At 41.3% G+C, this 22,190-nt stretch overlaps 1 protein-coding gene across 1 annotated transcript in view; it reads left to right on the top strand.

Annotated features, from left to right (window-relative positions):
• CROCC (ciliary rootlet coiled-coil, rootletin) overlaps positions 1–22,190 on the top strand; it is a 2,018,646-nt gene that overhangs the window by 622,620 nt on the left and 1,373,836 nt on the right. The window contains exons 7-8 of the mRNA XM_044061829.1: positions 13,766–13,872; positions 20,996–21,223. Coding sequence (XP_043917764.1) covers positions 13,766–13,872; positions 20,996–21,223 — 335 coding nt within the window. The remainder of the gene's footprint in view (positions 1–13,765; positions 13,873–20,995; positions 21,224–22,190) is intronic.

Raw genomic sequence — 22,190 nt, 5'->3', positions numbered from 1 at the left:
CATTAGCGCCCAGTGTTTCAGCTGTGATGTTTGCATATGATTTGTAAGTAATGGATGCATGCCATTCTCTGTTGTAGTACTGTATCATACTTCTCTCAGTGGAAGATACCATGGCTTCTCTGTAGGGTGGAAAGCCAATGTCAGCTGCTTCAGTCATATTTCCCCCTGGCTGGCTTCCCCACTTCCTATTTGGATTCATTCAGCAAGGGCTTACTCAGGAGTTTGTCACTTTATTTGATGATGTCAGACAGGTGTATCCTGGCTCTGACTAGTGGCTTCTGTGTCAAAGGACCAAGGATAATAGGATCTGAGTGGCCAGTAACTAACTTCTCTGTTGGAGAAATATTTTTTTTTGCTTCTCAGACTTCTTATGGAAGACAAGAGGCTTACACCAGGCAAGCAGCTATCCCTAAGATTCAGATGACTGCACTAGTTATTATATTAGTTAGTATCACTTTATCATACCTGATAAACGAATGTAAAATAATAGGGATGAGCGGCAGGTTCCAAAAAAAAAATACAATAATCTTTTATTGTTGTCTTTATGTATACGCTCCAGTATATTATTATTTGCAATTTGTATGTATGGAGTATGACTGAATTTAGAAAGTATATTCTTAGAAAACACATAAATAAACTTCAGGACTGAGACTTTGACTGACTAGTGTGCAAGAAAGATTGGGAAGCAATGACTTGAAGTATATGGCTGTGTGCATTTAAAATGAGTGGTACATTTTGGGAAGTTTGCATCAGTATTAGACATCAGAAATGGCAAGACAAAAAAGTAAGAATAATACACACTTTGAGTTGCATTGTTAAAAATAACAAGAACCATGTGCTTTAGAGCAGCCAGTATATCGGGGTTTCTTAAGATCTTGATAAGTTAAGCCTTGGTGAGGCAGTCTCATATGCACTGAGCTAAGATGCAGACATCATTCTCTAAGTCAGGCTTAAAAGAAAAAACTGTTGTATTTTATAGAACTGTGTTGTTTACCTAGAATCCAGCTGAAGCACAGAACTTTGCTGCCATCTGTGTGGCATCATTCAGTTGCTTCATTATTTTAGCAAGAATGAGGTGGTGCACATGCAGAGTAGATGAAAGCACGCAGGAAGAGGTGTCAGTGTTAAAGCATAGCTGTCTAATTCTCTGCATAGTACACTGACTAACAGAGTGCATGGAGTTTTAAGTCAATTGCCATACTCATATATATGCATATGGGCAATATAATGCCAGCAGATTTTCCCTGTGTCAGATTAGTCTTTTATTTCCAATTGTGTGTTAACCAGTCACAACAGATCATAAAACACATCTCCTTTATATCACCTAAATAATCATTTTTATAAGGGTAAGACTTTCTGCAGTCCCCATGACTGAGGCAACTCCTTACACCTCCCGTGCCCCAAAGTTGTATATACTAGCTCAACAGTGACATGACTGTGGGTAAAGGTGAAACTTCTCATTGAAGTGCATAGTGGTTTTGCACAGTGATCATGTGTAATGTAAATTGTGCATCCTTTGATTTCTACCAGCTGTGTGAGCAGCGACACCATAACCAAGTTAGTGCTCAGTCACTTATAGGGAAATCCGCCTTTAATACTGTGCTGTAGTCTGTTGTTGCTAATATCAAGGCAGTCCCAGCATGGTTAACCACATCCTACTCGTTATGATGTGCAGACCTGCTGTTCATTTTCTGCACTGTGCAGTCTTTTAATTATATTTTTGACTCAGCAAGCTGTACAAGGAATGAGCATCATCACTTCAAAGTCAAGACCTCATGGTAGGTGCTTAGAGTAATGTATTTTAGGTATTTACTTTGATAATTCTCTTGAAAGACGTGCAGAATTCGATTGAACTTGAATAGCATTGCTCAGCAGCACATCATCCTGGATAGTTTTTAACTTCTGTCTACACTACTGCCCCACTTAACATGTACCTTTTTTGTAAAACTAGTAGGCCAAGTTTCTCAGATGGAAATATATTTATATTTCTGGTGTGCTGCATACATTACGCATAACTTTCATTTATGAGTAACATTTGTTGCATCTGTGCAAGTACTGGACAGCATTATATATACCTTTTTTGTGAAATATTAGTCATACAAATGGATGATCTTACTGTTTTTGGGAATTTGTTGTAGCAAATGCAGGTAATAGAGGTTTACCCTTCCTTCTTGCACCGATCTATCCTAGTAGATCATCAGATCCTATCAAAATGTCCCTAATGTCACTACTGTCATAATGTTGCCACTGAAAATGAAATGACACCTCCTTGTGACATTCAGTTTATTCTGTAGTGGAACACTGCTTGCTATTATGTCAGAGATACACTTCTTGTCCCCTTACTAGACTTTTCAGTACTTTTAACAATATCAGGTTCTCCCTTATTGCTGTCTCTGTGGTACATAGGAATGAAGTCCTAATTATGACCCAGGTGACAATGGTTTGATTAACAGTCCAAGCACTGTCGAAGCCAAGCCAGGGTGTGTGTGGGGGAGGACAGAGAGAAGGGGCATGGCCCACTCACCACCAGCTGTAATGGATGGTGGTTGCACATGTCCATGGAGCACATAGGCATGGTATGATTTCCTCACTAGAGATGAGGAGAATCTATTTGCCATGCTTTGAGGATGTGGGCATGGTTGCTTCCTGGCATACATCCTTTGCAGAAATGTGGACCTGCCTAGGGCAGACATCCACTGCATGTCCTTCCTTCCCTAGCAAACTGTGCATGCAGGGGGAGGTAGGGCCAGAAATGAAAAAAACTCAAGCCATCCCTGATGGCTGCCTAAATGATGACTTCTCTCAGCCCACTATTGTCCTTAGTTAAAAGGGAATGAGTGGGTCAGTTGGCTATGAGAGGATGATGATCAACAGGCAATATGGGAAAAAGTGAAAAAAAAAAGTTAAAATCTCTTGCATTTGGATCTTAAATAATTAGCAAATATCTGTTGGTATACTTATGAAATACCCCTTCCAGGTCACATAAGCTCAATGTCTGTTTTGTTTTGAGCTACACCGTAAAAGTTGCACAGCTGGAAATGAAGTTAGTTATAGGGGAGGATAAGGAAGTAGGTTCACTTCAACTTGTTTACCAGCATTGACTGAAGGCAGGCAGTAGTAAGATCACTGAGAGGCATCAGCAAGCAGATAATTTTCTTTATCTTTTAGGGAGATGAAGAAAGAGTGAAGGGGAGAGAACAGGTTGTTTGATTTGATACTGATAACTATCCCAACTTGAGTGGTGCCAGTAACTTTACAGAATCTGGCCATTGCAGTATTGCTGTTTGTTGCATGTCAGTCTCAGACATTACTGCTATCTACTGAAGCTATGAAGCCATCTACAGTGAGCCCAGCAGAATTGTTGCAGTGGCTGAAACACTGTAGTTCTCTTTCCCAGACTGGAAGCGGCATAGGATGGTGAGGCATCATTGCCAACCAAGACGTTCTTACTTTTTCTTCCATAAGCTCTTTCATGTGTATGTAGGAGCCGAGACAGCTCAACATCCCTTGGGACCAAAGACAGTGCTGGCACCCCAACAGTCATATCAAACGTCATTCTGGTAGGAATAAAGGAGATGTAAGAGACAACATCCTGCCATACCACTTACTCACCTTCTGCTTCATCACCCTTGCTGGAGCAAAGGGTTCATATCACTGATGAACTATACACCAGAGGTATTTCAACCTAGCCTGAGATATATATATATATATATATATATATATATATATATATATATATATTTTTTTTTTTTTACCTGTATTCGGCTCCAGACTCTAAATAAGGTATAATTTATACTTTCTATGATTTTTCTTGGCAGTTGATATATGAAGGAGGCCTTCAGAGTTGGATATATGAGATATGAACTCCTCATTTTAGTTGATTTGCAGGAAAGTCCTCCACATTTTGTGTTTATTACCCTTCCACCATCCACCTTTTACTTGGGTAGTCTTTCAGTCCAGCTTCAGTAAATTAATTCTCCTAGAAGTAGTGCAGGCCTATAATTTTATACTGTAATTTTATTTCTTTCAGTTTGTACTTTCTCATTGCATGAGGGTCTCACTGGGGAGAACAAAGGCTGAGTTAGCCCACCCAGCATAGTACATGATACCAGGAGGTATACACACCTTGAGCACAGGAGTTAGAGAACTTTTTGAAATGTATGCTAGCTAGAGATATTAAAACAACAAATCCCAAATTACTCACTGAAAAATGCTTTTTTGTATCTACTGGTATGGTAAGTACATATCTGTTATTTTTTGTCCATACAATTTAAATTATTAATGGTAATAACTCCACATAGAATTATATGATTTTATGTTGATGGCTTTAAAGCAGTGTTGTAAATAAGGTCTTCCTGTACTTTAATAGGCTTTTGTCAAAGTAAATCTCATCTGTACTGAAGTGGAACTATTCAGAATATTTGTTGCATGGTATAAGTTGTTCATAGACAACTGAGATTTTAATTTGATCAGGACCAAAATCTTTGGAAAAGAATCATCTTTGTCTTTATTGCTAAATGCTAGGAGTGCAGGAAAATGAATAAAACACTACATTTTTAAGTGATGTGGATTTCATATCTTTTCTGGAGTGTTTGCTTAATTAAGAATGCATCAAGCTGAATTCTGTATAAATGTATGAAAATTAAATGTAATTTATTCAATGGCCTGAGGAAGTGGATGTAATATCCATGAAAGCGCTAACCGATTAAAGCTTCTGGATTTTATTTCAACGCATCTTTATTTCAACGCATCTTCCTTTCTTTGTGTATGAACCCTGGAATTTCTTGTGGTGTTGCTGCTGCTGCTGTTAAACTTGTTCTGGGGTAATTTTATCTTAGCCACACTCATTTGTTTTGTGCATCATATAAGTCAGCCATCCTTACGTGGATATTCTAATTTTGTTCTTTCGAAAGTGAGATAAAAGGGTCGGGGTTACTTTTCCCTTTAAAAATGTAACGTGAATGTTTCCTTCTATCTATAATTAGGTAATTAAGCAGTTAATTCATTTGACGATTATTGATTCTTGTGAAGTATCTGGTGTATAAATGGGGTCTATATTAGAACACCGAACTTTCAAAAATTCGAGTGCTCTAATATCGAACCCTATTAATCGAAAATTTAAAACATCGAACATACAGAATAGCAAATTTTTTCCTAGGGAAAAAATTCGCTGTTACAAAACACATACACACAACACAAGCACACCAAACAAACAGCAATCCACACACATACACCTAAACTCTTACACCTAACCCTACAGTAAACTTATACATACACCACTAACTATCCACTTACCTTAACCCAAACCCTAACCCTAAGGTCCATCACTATCACACACTCATCTCACCCAAGCCCTAACCCTAGCTCACCTACCCCACCCTAACCCTCACGTCCACACAATCGCACACTTACCTGACCCGCGCCCTAACCCTAACTCACCTAACCCGCCCTAACCCTCACGTCCACACAATTGCACACTTACCTGAACCCGACCCATAACTTTCCACCACAGCGCTGAAAATACCGACGCAGCAGAAACGGACAACCAAATTCTTTCCCTAGGAAAAAATTAGTTTTTCTGCTTCTTTGATATTTTCACGGGTCGATATTAGAACACTCGAAATTTTGAAAGTTCGGTGTTCTAATATAGACCCTATAAATGGAGGTGGTTTTTAGTCATAAAACTTGTTCCTTGAAGGAGAAAGGCCGAGGTACCAGAATATATTTTTGGTGACAAGTATTCCTTGAAGTCAGTGTGGTTCCTGTGTCATGGTGAATTTTTGAGTTGTATTTGTAGCAGCATTAAGAGCCAGGAGAGCTCCACAGTGTAAACAATATACTAATTGGTTGGGATGTTGTGAGCGTAGAGAAACATTCATGCACCTCCCGACATCTGTAGAGCTTGCAAGGCTGCTGTAAGCTGGTCAAGGACACACTCACTGGCTGCAATTTGAATCTGTGGCAGTGTTCTTGATCTCCACACCAGCTCTGAATAAGTTTGAGCCTGGGGGAGGGGGGATAAGGTAGGTATGATAGACCCATTGAGCAAGGAGAGGAGCTGGTGGAAACTGATGGTCATTTGCAGGAAAGGAAAATTTGGGTGCTAGCAGCATAAAATATTTAATATCAAAATAAAAAAAAAGTTATGGAGGAAAAGTAATAAATCATATTTAAGTTCAGGTTTAGCATACTTAAGGCAGCAACCAGTAAAGTCCCCTTCCACAAGGCAATGTAGTTCCTTAGTTTCAAGTAAGTTCCTATGATCAAGTACACTAGGCCGTATTATGTAGAAAGTCTGAGATTAATCAAAATAACTGGAAGATGGAAAGGGCAAACATGTTATTAGAGACAGAATTTTAAGTTTTGAGTCAGCTTATTGCAAAGGCCATAATGTCATGGTGTCCTGTGTCCATCCCCTTGGGGAAGGATTGTCATGGCATAGGTTTTTGAAGCCTACCTGCTGTTTTTTTATACTTAAGCTGTATAATGCTTTCAGATCTTCTGTTTGAGGCCTCTAGAATGTAAGGGCAAAAGAGGTTTCAGCTGACTTCCCCTTATGCTATATAGGCAGTGTGACTAAACTAGTGCAGTGAGTGGTGGTAGGTATGCAGTGACGCTTGAAAATCCTTGGTCGAGTAGCTGGATGTTGTACATCTATTACCTGCTTAATACCTTCTAGGACTTAATGTTAAGTATTGTATGTAATAGTTATGTGTAATAGTAGAATGGTGGGTCTAGTTATGCAGCTCGTTTCCTGGAAGGCAGCCAGGAGAGATGGGGACGAGTGACATTCTTCCTAGCTGTCCTATCCCTAGGAGGAGAGGTGGGATTTCAATAAAACAACTAGTTGTGAATGGTAGAGAACAGTAACACTAATCCAGAGGTATATGTGTATGTTATGCACAAGGGGCATTGGGCAAGGCAGTGGGTAAGGCATGTGGAAAAGTCCCCACAGCTGTCAGCATCATGCCATACCAAACACCCTTGTCTTCTGTCAGCACACTACCCTCCCCCACCACAAATGCTTACACTAAGAATTTCCCCAATTCTAAGGAAATAAGATGAGGCCATAATCTTGTTTGTGAGGAGTAATGGAAACAATTGAGGAAGGGCTTTGGGACACAACTGAAACCAGAATGGCAGACAGCTATGGTGGAAGCCAAAAAAAAGAATTTTGAACATTATAATTAGAAAGAGACATTGAGATGAATTCATACTGTTCAGAGTTGTCTATTTTTACATAAGACAATCATAACCTTATGCAGTCCTGCACCTCAGTGATAATATGACATTGTAAATCACTTACTTACCTAAACTATTACTAAAGTTGAGTAGTTTATACTTTTTAATGTAGGGATTTTATAGGTTCATAGGTAAGTACTAGGCTATCTGCCCGAAGGCATTTATAAGCCTAGCCAGAATGTGTGGCTTTCGCTGGCCCTTAGATTAGTTCCCTGTGCCTCTGTCCAGCAGAGCCACTGAAGTGATCCCTGGAGTAAATTTTCTGTTTCCCATCCACTCGTCAAGGTTTCTCTTGAAGAGCGTTAGCGAGGAGCTCTGTCTAATGTAGACTGGAATCTTGTTCCAAAGCATGGGAAGTCTCTAGGACAGGAATCTATCCATCCAGCACATCCTATTTATTGTTGTGGTGAGGTTTAGATCCCTAGAGCGTGTGGCTCGAGGGGATAAGGTTTTCTTTTGGTGGAGCATGTCCATCAATTCTGGGTTGGACATGGCCTTGTATGTCAGGCAGAGATCACCTCTGAGTAGGCGGTATGCAACAGAGTACAGCTGAAGTTTCTTCATTCGAGCTGCATAGGGCATCTGTTTGAGGCCAGTGATCCTCTTGGTGAGGTACTTCTGTTGTCTTTCCAGCTATTGCAGGTGTCTTGTAAGGTACATCTCAAATGGGGCGTTGTACTCTATGATGGGTCTGATGAGTGATGAGTAAGAGGGGCACAATGACCTCTTTTGATCTGGATGTGAACCCTTTTGTGATTAGGTGGGCCACATAGAAGGATTTTCTAACCACTTTGGCAATCTGATTATCAAAGGAGAGATTACTATATACTTGGGTCCCCAGATCGCTTTTTACGTCTTCCGTATTTAGGGGACTACCACCTATGTGGTAGTTTGTGGGTACTTTGTTTTTTCCAAAGGGGATGACTACGCACTTTTTGGCATTTAGTCCTCCTGTGCTTGCCTGTACCTCTGAGAAGTATATGCCGAACAGGAGGGGTCCTAGGACTGAGCCCGGGGGAACGCCACTTGTAACTGGTTTAGAGTCGGACCTAGCTCCCGCAACTCTCACCATGTGGGTTCTGTCTGTGAGCCAGTTGGCAACTCATCTTGTGACATAGGGGTTTATGTTCAGGCTGGTGAGCTTGTCTATAATACCAGAATGGGAAATGGTGTCAAAGGCCTTTGTGAGGTTTAGGTTGGCTGTGTGTACCACCTTTCCCTCATCTATACCCTTGGTAACTGTTTCAAAGAAGCCCACCAGGTTTAGGAGGCAGGATCTGCTCTTAACAGAGCGAAACTGGGTAGGGTCCAGTGTTTGGAGGTTCCCAATGTCTATGTTAATGAGGTCCATGATGATGCACTCCATAGCCTTGCAGACCAAGCTAGTCAGGCTTATAGGGTGATAGTTCCCAGGGTCTGTTGTGGCTCCACCTTTGTGGAGCGGAATAACCGTTGCTCTGCACCACTCTATGGGTACATAGCCTGTGGAGAGGCTGAGTTTGAACAGTGTGTTTAGATGAGGGGTTAGTTCGTCTTTGTGCTTGCGTAGGACGCAGCCTGGGACACCGTCTGGTCCCATTCATGCTTTGTTTTTGGCTTTGGAGAGGGCTGTTTTAACCTGAGTGTCTGTGATTTCAGGGGCTCTACAGTCTTCTGGTACAGTTATGGGCCCTTTTGGGGGTGAGAGGGGGGTGAAATTTGCACTGAACCTGTTTGCCAGGATGTTGGTAATATCAGTCGGTTCAGTGTATTTTGTGTCATTCTGCCCTAACTCCGAGCAGATCTGAGCATTGCCACTTAGATTCTTGACATAGCTAAAGAATGCCTTGTGGTTATCTTTGGAGTCCTTGGCAATTTTTCTTTCAAAGCTCTCCTTGGATGATTTTATGAGGGATCGTAGTTTCTTGCTGATACTGATCAGGGATGTCTTCCCTTCTTGGGATTTTACTCTTTTCTGTACTAGTTTCCTCCTTCTGTTGTATAGCTTGTTTATGGCAGGGGTCCACCAGTCTGGTTTCCTTTTCTTGGAGGAGTGAGTCTTGGTTTTGCTTGGGATAGCACGATCCATGCATTCTTGTAGGTGCCCATAGAATACATTAGTAAAGGATTTTGCAGCTTAGACAGCATTATCCTTTAGCATGGGGGCTTTGAAACGTTCCACCTTGGTCTTACATAACGTGAAGTTTGCTTTTGAAAAGTTTGTCATGGTGGTTTCCTTGTCCGGGGGTGAGGGCAGAATGTGGATATCCAAAGTGATTTGTTTATGGTCATATCTAACCAGTGAGAGGCTGACCTCCGGTGTGGAACACCGGTAGCTCATGTTGGTGATGACCAGGTCCAATATGTTGTCACCTCTGTTGGGAGTGTTGACTAGTTGAACCAGAGTGTTTGAGTGTATAAATTCTAGGAAATGTTGGGCAAGGGAGTTAGTATTTGAGTAGTTCTCCCAGTTAATGTTTGGGTAATTGAAATCACCCAATGTTACGGTGTTTGGTAGGACCTTTATGTTTCCCAGTATTTCCAGAAACGTGGAATGGGGGTCCTGGGACATGGTGGGTGATATGCAGCAAGCAACAATTTGAACTGCAGTTTTGCCCATTGTTAGTTGCACATGGATGATCTCTGAAGCATCATGCTGTGCCACTAACCTGGAGGTGTGGGTATCCTTGATGAATATGGATACGCCCCCACCTTTTGTATTTCGGTCCGGGTTCTGTGGCCGAAATGTGTGGTATGAATTGTAGCCTGGTAGTGCTGGGGTGCTCTCTGGAGCCTTAAACCAGGTTTCTATTACTGCACATATATCGATTTTCTCCATACTGAGGAGTGCCATGAGTGTGTGCATTTTGAGGTTTAGACTTCTGGCATTGAGTAGCATTACCCTCAGTTTTTTGTTACTTGTGCTATTTACAGTGGTAGATTTGTCTTTTGAGCCTTGCCTAAAAAAGGCACTATGGCGGTGGCAAGAGCCTTGGCCAGTATTCGAAAGCCGAAGGGTGACAGGTGCAAGTTGTCTCTAGCGAAGCAGTGTGGCTTGTCGAGAATGTCATCCCAGGCAGACAGACACTGGATCCCCTTTGAATGACACCAGAAATGTAGCCAATTGTTGAAATTGATAATTTTTTTCTTTATACCGAGGTATCATTCTTGGTGAGGGCAGATGCTATTCAGGGTCAGGGTCATACCAGTTTGGGCTACGTGATCAGAGAGCTCTTTCATGTCTCTTTTCATGTAGTCCAGGGAGGTATGGCTCAGGTCATTCACACCAACATGGAGAATGACAGCGTTGTGTTTGTACTTGTTCTGGAGTGACCTGAGTGCTCATGTTATGTGGCAGATCCTGGCACCCGACAGGCAGCTAACAGTAACCTTCTCCTTATTCACCCTAGTGAGTGGGACGTCAGTGTGCCTGACTATAGAGTCACCTGTTACTAGTATGTTGGGTATGTTATTTTGCCTTAAGGGCTGTGATTGCATGGCACACTGGTTTTGTGAAGTATGTGTTTCATGGTTTGTGTTGTGGGGGTGGAGGTTGCTTGGATGTCTGCTTTGGAGGTCTCTGTTGCTTTTGCAAATTGTTATTTAGAGTCTCCGAGTATGTTTTCATGTATTTAAGTGTGTTTTTTGCCGGTGCTGGTTTAATGGGTCTATATGAGACTGGTGGTGTGATGCAAGTATTTCCCTTCTCCTCTTGACTGTCTGATCCATTCTTGGGTTGAGAGAGCTTGGCCTCCAGTTTGGCTGTATAATTGCATCTCTCGCATGTATTAGTGTTTGGTGGTAAGAGGAGAGGGTTGTCTGTGTACATGAGGCAGTTGTAACATTGCCTCAAAATGCCCAGATTCACCACTTGGACTGGCGAGTATACCTGAAACTGCCTTTTGGACATGCCTGGATAGGTACAGTGAACTGTTTTACTGAATGGCTGGCAAGGTCGAATAGAGAGCCTTATTCTTCTGTACAGTATGGGGGGGTCTAGTGCTAGAGTTTATATGTGCTTGCTATGAGTTTTGAGCAAGTGCCGGGCTGAGAAATGAATGGCTTGAGTGCTTGGGTTGAAAGTTTATCTAGGTCCAAGGGAAAAATTTAAGAGGAGACTTTGTGGAGTCGGGAATAGTTATACCTTGCGTAACCGGCGCTGCCTGGTGAGCAAAACCATGCAAGTGCGGTTTTTATAGAAGGAAAATGAAAGAGATAGAAATTAGCCCAAAATGGCCAATAACTAATTTCTGGGCTGAAACCACTCTACCAGGGACAGATATGCTGCTCAAAGCTCCCCTCTCTCATAGGTGAACAGAGAAACTTCCTTCTATCCAAGTAAGGTATGGGCAAACACAGATATTTGTAACACAGCCGTGAATTCAGCACTAACCTGAAAACTGGACTATACTAGCTGAGAAAGGTGGGAAACAAGTATTTTTTTTTTCAGAAAATAAAACAGATATAATAAAAAAAAACACTTTAAATGCACAGAAAAGGATACTTATTATAGATTATAGATATATATATATATAAAACAATAGAAAATGTACAAACTTATTTATACAAGTTACCCAATTAACCAGAAAAAAGCTCAGAACTCAGCCATGTTCCTGAAGTTTTCAATCAGACAAGTTCTAACTGCACACTCTTGCTACTAGGGTGCAGGGGAACCTTCTTCAAAAAACGATGGCCTGGATCAGTGCTCACGTTATACAAACAAAGCTAGATTCAGCAGGCCCTGAATCTGGTCTATGCTACAGCAACAAGGCACACCAATTTCAGAAAGAAACTGTTCAAATAAGCAGGCACAATAAGCCTGTGACCAGAAATTCCCAGCTCAGAAGGGCAGAATCCAGCCTCTCCTCCCACAAGAGTGCAGACCACAAACCTTCTTAATATAGAAAAACTGGCCTGAAGCCCAAGTGCTTAAACCAGAACTAATACACTTTTAGAATAGCAGACACTGAGCCTTCAATCAGCAATTCCCAGCTTAGAAGGATGTAAGCTACCTGTCCTGCCACAACAGTGCAGACCACAAACCTTCTTAATGTAAAACAACTGGTATGAAGCCCAAGTGCTTTAACCAAAAGACTTAGAATAACAGTTACAATTTAATCAGGCTACTACCAAGCAGTAATTAATGCAGCAGAATAAATAAAATGGAGTACTTTTAAGAAAAGGCAAAAGCAAAATAAAGTAGGAGGAAACACAAGTACAGTAAAAGCAGATGAATAAAGTGTATTTTTTTTGTTAGTAAAGTGCAAGGAGAGAGGAAGGAAGAAACTAAGTGGGTTGGCCTTCTCAAATCTTCTCTCTGTATTAAGTAGAGTGAACACTAGACTCAGAATATGATCTCACTGTGCTTCATTAAGTGAGCAAATGAAATGGACTCCAGAGGAGTGTTCAAATACAGATTTACAGGAGGATTGGGCAATTCCAGAGCCACCAACACTAACACCAAAACAAGAACAAGGAGGGTGAGTGGGGAGCTAACTGCAGAGAGAGACACAGCACACTATATTCAGTGAAACACACTTAGGTAACAGAAAAAATGAAATACAGTACTTTTAAAACTGCAAGTTTGTACGTAACTTCAGCTTCTAATGCAGGTGATTGTAGCCAACCAAGTCTCTCAGAAGTTGAGCATAAAATGAATTCTCAAACTTTGTTGCTAGCACTTAAAGTAGAGAGGAAGCCCTGTAGGCTAATAGTTACATATCAGATAACAAAGAAGTGAGAAGACCACCACCCCTCTTATAGCAGAGAGCCACACAGCACACTATATTCAGTGAAACACACACTTAGGTAAAAGAAAAAATGAAATACAGTACTTTTAAAACTGCAAGTTTGTACTTAATGTCAGCTTCTAATGCAGGTGATTGTAGCCAACCAAGTCTCAGAAGTTGAGCTTAAAATGAATTCCCAATCTTTGTGGCTAGCACTTAAAGTACAGAGGAAGCCCTCTAGGCTAACAGTTAAATATCAGATAACAAAGAAGTGAGAAGACCACCACCCCTTCTTGTAGCAGAGAGACACACAGCACACTATATTCAGTGAAACACAATTAGGTAACAGAAAAAATGAAACACAGTACTTTTAAAACTGCAAGTTTGTACTTAACTTCAGCTTCTAATGCAGGTGAGTGTAGCCAACCAAGTCTCAGAAGTTGAGCATAAAATGAATTCTCAAACTTTGTGGCTAGCACTTAAAGTACAGATGAAGCCCTCTAGGCTAACAGTTAAATATCAGATAACAAAGAAGTAAGAAGACCACCACCCCTTCTTATGTCATTTTTAGTCATTGATTTTTTTTCTCTAACCGACTGCACTAAGGGTGTGTGCATCAGTTAATTGAAACCATACTGAGGATTCTCCATGGAGACTTTAATTTCTTATATATATATAAAGAAATATCTGAAACATGTCTCAGTCTCATCAACAGTGCTGAAATATTGAAGCTTGAGTTCTACATTTACTGTTCAGATTAAATAGAAATAGTTTTTACTTTTGTACCTACTGAGTGCATTATGTTTTCCTTCTAGTCCTTCAACACCTACTTTAGTAATGAACATAGTCGCTTGTTGACCCTTTGGAGGCAGGTGGTGGGGTTCAGACGACATTTCTGTGAGATGAAAAGTGCGTCGGAAAGGTAAGAGAAAGGGAGTGATGCAGACACATGCATACCTATTTTTACTGTTTGCTTTTTGTCTTTTGTTTGAATTGACTGGCTGGATTCATGGGTGCCTTTCATCTTCCAAAGCCATGTCTCTGGGTGCTAATTTAAAGAGACTGACGACCCATCATAAATTGTGTAAATTGTGAAATTTGCTGCTTGTATACAATTCATTAAAACTACAAGTTACTGTATTTAATTTAACTGATAAAAACCTTTTGACACTGTAGAATTTGTTCCCTCATTTCTGTGCATGCCTGTTAGTGATCATCTTAGTGAGAGTCATTGTGACTGAATAGCAGTCATCATTCTATGGTCACACAACTGCCACTTTTAAACTGTGGCTGCTGCTGTCCTAACAGGCACTAATGTCTTAATACAATTTGGCTGATCATCCAATTATCTGTTTTTTATATAGTTACTGGCTGGATATAAAGTTCATTAGAAGGATGGCAGCAAGTCATTGTTTGCTGTTACCAGTTTACACTTCTAAGAGACTTCTGCACTCCACTGACATATCATTACTTTCCAGAACTAAACCTAACAACAATGAAGGGTACTCATTCTATTCACACTGCATTGCTAATAGCTGGAATACAACTCCACTCCCCTTAAGAATACCCTGCAACCTGAAAGACTTTTAATGCCACCTGAAGCAACAACTGATAGATAAAAAGCACTGCAGCTGCACCACCCCTGGTTAAACTGGTATTAATATAGCTGTATGAACTAATGTCTTTCTTCTGTGCTGTGCAAAACGTAATGTACTGTTATCACAACTGTACCCTCGTCTATCATCTCATCTCCTTTATCTCCTTGTGCCTCCTTCCTTTGGGCTGCCCTAACTCTTTATCTTATTTTCTTCTGTCCTAGATTTTGAACTAGTCTTTATAGTAACAAATATTCTTATGTAAAATCTGACAGTCTATGCATACTGATAATATTGCATTGCATATACTTCCCTGTGTTAAAAAATGTTCATATACAAACTTTTAACTGTTATTTTAATCAAAACTGTAAATGATGTAACCAGTGTCAAGGATGTCTAAATAATCATACTGTTGCCAATGAATAAAAATTGATTGCGAATAATATAATAATGCAAATGGTGTCCATGTTTGTATAATGGAGCTTTCCCCCATGCCTCCACTGAAAAAGGGCACTGCTTGGTGTGGTAAATAAATGCCAATAAATAAATAAATAATATGTAATCCCACAATGTTCACCTACAACAGTACTGGTATTTTCATTTGTGTATATGCTAATAAAGACTGCAGTTCGTGGGTTAACATGCACATAGGTCATAAAGCTGTCTGTGTAATATTAGAAACACTGCAACTTGAGGTCTGCTTCAAAAATGGGCAGAATATTTTTAAGCATTAAATAGGAAGAAGAACCACTATTTTGATCTGGCAAAAGGTTCTTTATTTGAGGAACTTCAGGGCTTAATGCACTACCTCATGGCACTAGAAATAGCTAGGCACTGTCACTTTACGCTGATACTGATACCTTACCATTCTTAGTGTCATGTGCCATTAAAGATTTTTTTTTGCAGAGTTCGATGTTGTTTAAATATCCTTATCATCACTTAAGACATCACCCCCCATTATCTGGCAGAGTATTCTGTAGGGAATTTTAAAAATCTGCCAAAGCACTGCACTCCTCAAAAATGTATCTGATGTTGTCTTTTCCATCTGGGTTCAACCTGTGGGTTATCACATCTGACTTGGATTGATGCTGGCCAGTTTCCAAGACTTCAGCACAGTGAGTTCCGCCTCCTCTATCCATAACCCCCTACTTCACTAGAACTACCCCAGATCTAGTTTGATGCCATTCTAGACAACAGTTTAGTTGTTCACTCCTTCTCTGTATCCTTTTTGGACAGGGTTTAAGTGCTTCACTACCTGCTTTTATGGTTCTTATCATTACTGTAGTGTGTGTATAGTTTAGTTATAGGGCTGTTGTTAGATAGCAGGTTAGGTAGAGTAGATTAGGGTAAGTGTGTTTCTTGCCTTCCAGGACTTGTGTTGTGCCTTGCTGTGTTTTTAAGTAGGTTAGGTAGGTGTTATAGATAAAGGGTTCAAGAAGTCTGTGTCTTGCAGTCATAAGCTTCCCTCCCAGGATGCTCATGACCATTGTGTTTACTGCCTCAGGAATGCTCACCTGGAGTCCCCCTGTGCCATTTGTAAAGGCTTTGACTCTTGCGCGGTCAACAAGAGGAGAGCCAAATTCATTCTTAAGGCTCTTCTGCTTTCAGGGGACTCTTTGTCCACCTCCTTTAGCAAAGGTGACATGTTGGGTCATAAACAGACTAAGCACCCCAAAGCTGTAAGCAGTCATCCATGAGTTTTGCTTCGGTTTCTGGCCAGCCAAATCCAAAAGTCACAAGATCTTTGATCCCCCCTGGTTGCTTCTGCTGTGAAACTTTCGAGCTTGTGTCTTGGAGTCAAACCTTCGGTTCTGCTGCCTTGGAGTCAGTCTCCTTTGGCTCGTCTACCTCTGAGCTGATCCCCTACACCTCCGGTTGTAGCAAGACATCTGCCCAACCATTAGTATACTAAGCCCTTTCCTTGTTAGGGAATTCCTTTGGGACAGGCTTTCTCCTCCTTTTATCTTTCTACTTCACAGGAGTTTTCTTCTAAGTCCTCCCCCTTGCCACCTTGGATCTGAGCTTCCCTGGCTCAGACCAGTAGGCTTGATCCATTGCATGGTTGGCTATTTTCCAAGCCCCCTTCAGTGACCTCCTCGATTCAGTCATCTCAGTCCATTGGGAGTTTGAAAATGGCAGAACTGGCCAGTTGATGCGGTCCTTCCTACAGGCGCAAATGGAGTTAGGCCTCATTCCATCATCTCTAGGCTCTAGCCCTGGAGCTTCAACTCCTGTTACCTTGGTTTCCTCCCTCAGGGCATATAGATCTGAGGTCTTCAGATCTGATCGCCTTCCATTTCTTTAAGATCGGAACCAGTGGCCTTGACCGATTTTGACTACAATCCTGACCTTGGTCTCCTTGATCTTGGCAGTGGTGGAGCTAGGTGGACCTCTGGGCTGGCAGGTTCAGACAGGAGTCTGCAGGTCAGATTCGATAATCCTAGTGTTGGAGTTATCCCTCCCACACAGGGCTTCTGCTCTTGATAGCTTATCCCTGGTCTCTGTGTCAGGACAGTGGAACAGATCCAGATTCTGGTGCATCCATGGAGTCTTCAGACCATAGAGCTACCTAGTCTGGTTGACCCACCTCTGCCTTTGATGTTGTGGAGATAATGTTCTCCTGTCACGAAAGGGAATGGTCTACCATGACCAGTGCTCCTACTTTAACATTCTTGCTTATGATCACTTCTCAGCTTGGTCTTTAACAGCCTGCCCGTGTTGCTCTCCAATCCAAGCTACCCTCCCATTAGGGCCCCCAGTCTATTCCATGTCCCCTCAGTGGTGGGAAGTTTCTTGTAAGAGGTGGTGCAAGAAGAAGCACCTCGACTCACCTGAGGAGTCTGTCACTCAGGCCGTCAACCTTGTGGAAGGAGAACAGTTTCCAAATCCCCCCACATGGACACCTTTTTTGGCTCCTTCACCAGCATGGTGGCTGGACTGCTGGAACCCCTTCTCCAGAGGAGTCTGTGTCTTTAAAGGCTTTCAGGGAAGGCCCATCCACATCCTGGGTGGTTACCTCTCTGGATGCACATTGATCTGGTGTCCTAGAGAGCATGGAAGGAGCTCAATACAGTGGTAACGATCCCCAAAAAGCCCAGCAAGATTCCCCAAACAAGGATAGGTTAGACTGGAGTAAGGGTCCTGTCATGAATGCTATTGTGGGGGTGGTGGCGGCCACCAAAAAGGACATTTTGGAAGAGAGTTTCTCAGTTCATCCCAAGTAGAAAGTTTCTCGTGTTGGACTGCTTAAATAAGTGCACTTACTCCTCCATCACCATTGTGTTAAGGGAATTAAATTATTTAGCTCATTTGACCAGGCTTCAGTGGGACATTCTGTCAGAATTATCAAGAGCATTAAAGACACAGAAGTCTTCAGAAGCTCAGAAGACTCTGGAGACTCAACTGCATACCCTTTAAACCATTTCTAATGTGTCCTTGCATCTGTTTTCCAACATAACTGATGGGACATCCCAAGCATCTGGCACTAACATTACTATGTATCATCTTGCTTGGATGAGATTGTATGACTTTGCCGACTATTTTAAAGAATCCCTTGTTAGCACCTTATTTGCTGGATCCTCTCATTTTGGGCCAAAATTTAAGGACACTTTGACTAGGAGTGAGCAAGACAGAGAAGATGCTATCTACTGTTGGAGATCATTGTGCTACCCCCGAACACACCTTTTCTTGGAACCAGAAGGGGGAAAAGCTCTCTTTTTTTAGGAAATGTCAGCAATCTTTGCAAGAGGCTCCTTCTGAGGGTTCCCCGTGTGGCAGGGGAGCAACATCAATGGACATTGTCCTCATGACATGGGCAGTCTGCAGAATCAGGGCTTCAACAGAGGATACTCAGGGAGACCCTTCCAGTGACCCTGAAGGATTGCCTGACTGTCCTGCTCTGGAGGCAGTTGGGGGTCAATTGACTCTACACTCAAAAGCTTAGGAAGCCATCACATCAGACACATGAATGATAAGAGCTGTATCCAGAGGGTATTCAATTACATTTTTGCAAGTTCCCTGTATAACTTCCAAATGTCTTCCAGGTGTTCCACCCCATCAAAGAAGAGCAGCAGCCATTGAAATCCAAAAGCTCCTTGCAAGTCAAGAAGTCAAGTCATCCAAGAGTACTCACCAGACCAGTGAGTATCCAAGGTCTGTTTAAGGTTTGTTTAGTTTCAAAGAAGGCCAATTCCAAGTTGAATGGCAAGTTGAATCAGTTTGTAAAGCAGACCAAGTTCTGGATGGTCATGGTGCATTCCATTTCATCTCTTTTGAGGAAGGATGACTGGATGTATTCAGTCGATCTCAAGGATGCCTACCATTGTATAAAGATTGTGAGGCGGTCCAGGAGATTTATGCACTTCTGACTGGGGGGTGGGGGATGGGGGCAATGGTAGCAGTCGGGCTCAGGTTGCAGGGGTTCTAGGTCTTTCACTAACTGGAAGATTGGATCCTAACCACCTCCATGATAGCATCCCTGATCAAGGCCAGGGATACCTTAACTCCCAGCTGTGCAGATCCGTAGGGGATCACATTCAACTACCAAAAGTCCAGTCTCCATCCGAATTTAGTCCTTGGAGTTTATAAGTTGCTATTACAGTGGTACAGCAGATAGCATTGTTGCCTCACAGCAAGAGGTTCCCCAGTTTGATTCTCGGCTGTGTGGAGTATGCATGCCCTTCCTGTGTTTGTGTAGGTTTCCTCCGGGTGCTTCAGTTTTCTCCCACATTCCAAACACATGCAGTAGATGGATTAAACACTCCAAATTGGCCACACGTGTGCCATGAGACTGATTACTGTAGACATACACCCCACACTGTACCTGGGAAGAGAAGCCAGACAGCCAAATCACTTCATTTCTCCTTTGCCAACTCCATAATTTGGCTGTCTGGCTTCTCTTCCCAGGTAGAGTGTGGGGTGTATGCCTACAGTGATCAGTCTCATGGCAGAATCCTTAGTTGAGTCCAGAAACCATAGAGGGGCACCGGCTTCAAGGGAGACTGGCTGCTCATCAGAGGGTGGTTACATCCCACACCACAGGCTTGTTGTTAAAGGAGCAATGTTGGAAAGATGGGCTCACTCTGTCTCATAACTGTGATAAAAGTAAGTGATATAAAACTGCTTTGGAAAGTCCTTGTACATGTAGATGTAGACAGCTTAATGACTGTACAGAATATTGTCACAGGACAAAAATAAATAAATTGTCACCATTATTTCAGTCACTCAGCGTTGGGATTGTACTCATTCCTCTTTACTGTCATCAGTGCAGAATATATGTCAAAGCTTTGGGTGGCAGTTTTCATTGATTTATATTTCCTAATATGTTACTGGCATCACAATGAGCACACACAATTTTTACTAGACTCCTTACTATGTTTGCTATACCCCATGAGTTGTGTTGATGCCACTGGAAATGACCATTGTACTGGGAGCAGCAGATTTTCAGTACATCCTTCCCTCTATTAAGAAGGGTGACATAGGTGTCTTGTTCCTTCCCAGCCATTCAAATACCCAGATCTGTTCCTGAACCAAATAACTGACTTTAAGACAGGCACCTTATATCTACTATGGTCAAGTCTTTGAAAATAACCTATCCAAGAATCAAAGGAAAGTTGTATAATTAGGAGTTGCTTCCAGCTACTTACAGGAAGGCATCATTTCCAAGAGCCTTCTGTAGGTATAGATTGTTAAGAAGCTGCCAGAGAAGTTTGCTGAAAGGTATTCGTATGATGTTCAGAAATAATAAGGTTCCACTGGAGACATTAGATCCTCCTTTGCTTCATGAATTCATGCCTTGACATTACTGTTCTTACAAAAATGCCATTGCATTGTCCACCACGTCTTCTTGGCTGTGTATACCTTTGCTTGAACAGTTATGAAACAATAACTCCATAGATGTAAAATTACGAGTTGTATTCACAAGCTGCAAATAACATAATTATTTTTCAGTTAAATTTAAGTAACATTTGTGACCACCATTCTAGTATGGTCCGTCATTATATTTCTTTGCAAAACTTCTCAAATTATGGTGTGCAAAGAGCTTCGGTTGCATGCATTTGTTGGCCTTATACTTGCAAGGTAGTATTACAGAAGTTTTCTGATGTGAAGGTTCAAGCCATGTTTGGGTATCCCAGATAGAATTCCTAGCGAAACCTTACTGGATGTATTTTATTAGAGCTTACCCTTTATTTCTAAAACATTCATTTTTGTTAATAATAATAATAATAATAATAATAATAATAATAGTCAGGTGCTTATAACATTTTCTTTTCCATAAAAAGACAGTCATACGAATTCTTGAAATTGTGTTTGTTTATTTAGAATGTACATCAGTATCTCAGGTTGAAAAGCATGTATAGTTAAATTAGTTTTTCAAACAACATAGAATCTTATTGTCACATATTTTAGAGTGTTGTTAAGACACATTCATACATGTTTAATTTTTTTCAGAGATCTGACTGAACTTCGTAATGCCCTTTCAAAGTCAAGCCGCTCAGTCCATGCAGCATGTATGAACCTGAGTACCAACCTGCGCATGTGTGAGACAGGTGCAGCAGTGACTGTGGAGAAACAGGCTGTCCAGCTGGCAGAGCTGGAGGAGCAGCTCAGAGGCAAAGTTCGGGAGATGATGCAGCTGCAGGCCAGATGTGATTCACAAAAAGCAGACATGAATGCCAGGTATGAATCTTAAACTTTATTCTTCACACACCACTGAATAAGCTGAGGTTTCTCCTGTCAGTTAGTAAAATGTGAATTTATCGTGCAGATTTTGGTCACCATTTACATTACAGTGTATTTTGAATATAGCAGCAAAAAGTGTTTGCACCTTGTGTAAATCAGTCATTTTTGTTTTCTTTTTGCATTTTGGTACCGTATTCCTCTAAACTCTGGATCATCACCAGTTACATCCATTATTGTATATATTGCTTTTTTCTTATATTACCTTCTAAGAACAGGGAAGGACTATTTGAACTCGGATCACCCGGATCTCTGATACTGTGAAGGACAGGGTTATTGTATGCGTACACATCAACTGATTTTCAGGGATGGCCTGATTTTGTCTTAAAATTTTGATCTGTCTCTGGTAAAATTTGTGATTTTCTGACAAAACAGTGAAGTCTTTTGATGAGCTGAGCAGGAAACAGTAAGTGGAAAAGAGGCAGCTTTAAGATGAGACAATTTATAGACCATGAGATTTCCCTGTTAAAAGGTTTAGACACTTGCATTCATAGAGAAAATGGAATCACTGTGTCTCTTGACCGTGACAAAACTAAGTGATATAAAAACTGCTATAGAAAGAATCCGAGGAATAAGGAGAAGGTCTGCATAGTCATTTCACATGCAGCCGTAAACAGCTTAAGGGCCGTAAACAGCCTAAGGACTGATCAGAGCCTTGTCATATAGTTAAAGACTTGATAAGGTTGCATGCCATTAGAAAAAAACATAACGTAAGGTTGATGCCAAGTAGATTATTACTGTATCCATACTTTAGATATCATTTAGATGAGAGAATCAGTCACATCAATATAAATCTGGAAAAGAAACTAGGTAGAAGGCCATTGAATTCCTAGCCCACTTGACCGTTTTTTCAAGCTAAAGGTAGGAAGTAGATCTCAGACTGTTGATACCATACTAATAAGAGGTA

This window comes from Protopterus annectens, chromosome 2.part0 (genome assembly GCF_019279795.1).
Source record: "Protopterus annectens isolate FY-2018-M chromosome 2.part0, PAN1.0, whole genome shotgun sequence".
In the NCBI taxonomy this organism is placed as follows: Eukaryota; Metazoa; Chordata; order Ceratodontiformes; family Protopteridae; genus Protopterus; species Protopterus annectens.
The sequence above is the reverse complement of the archived record's forward strand: the minus strand, read 5'-3'. Positions and strand labels throughout refer to the sequence as shown.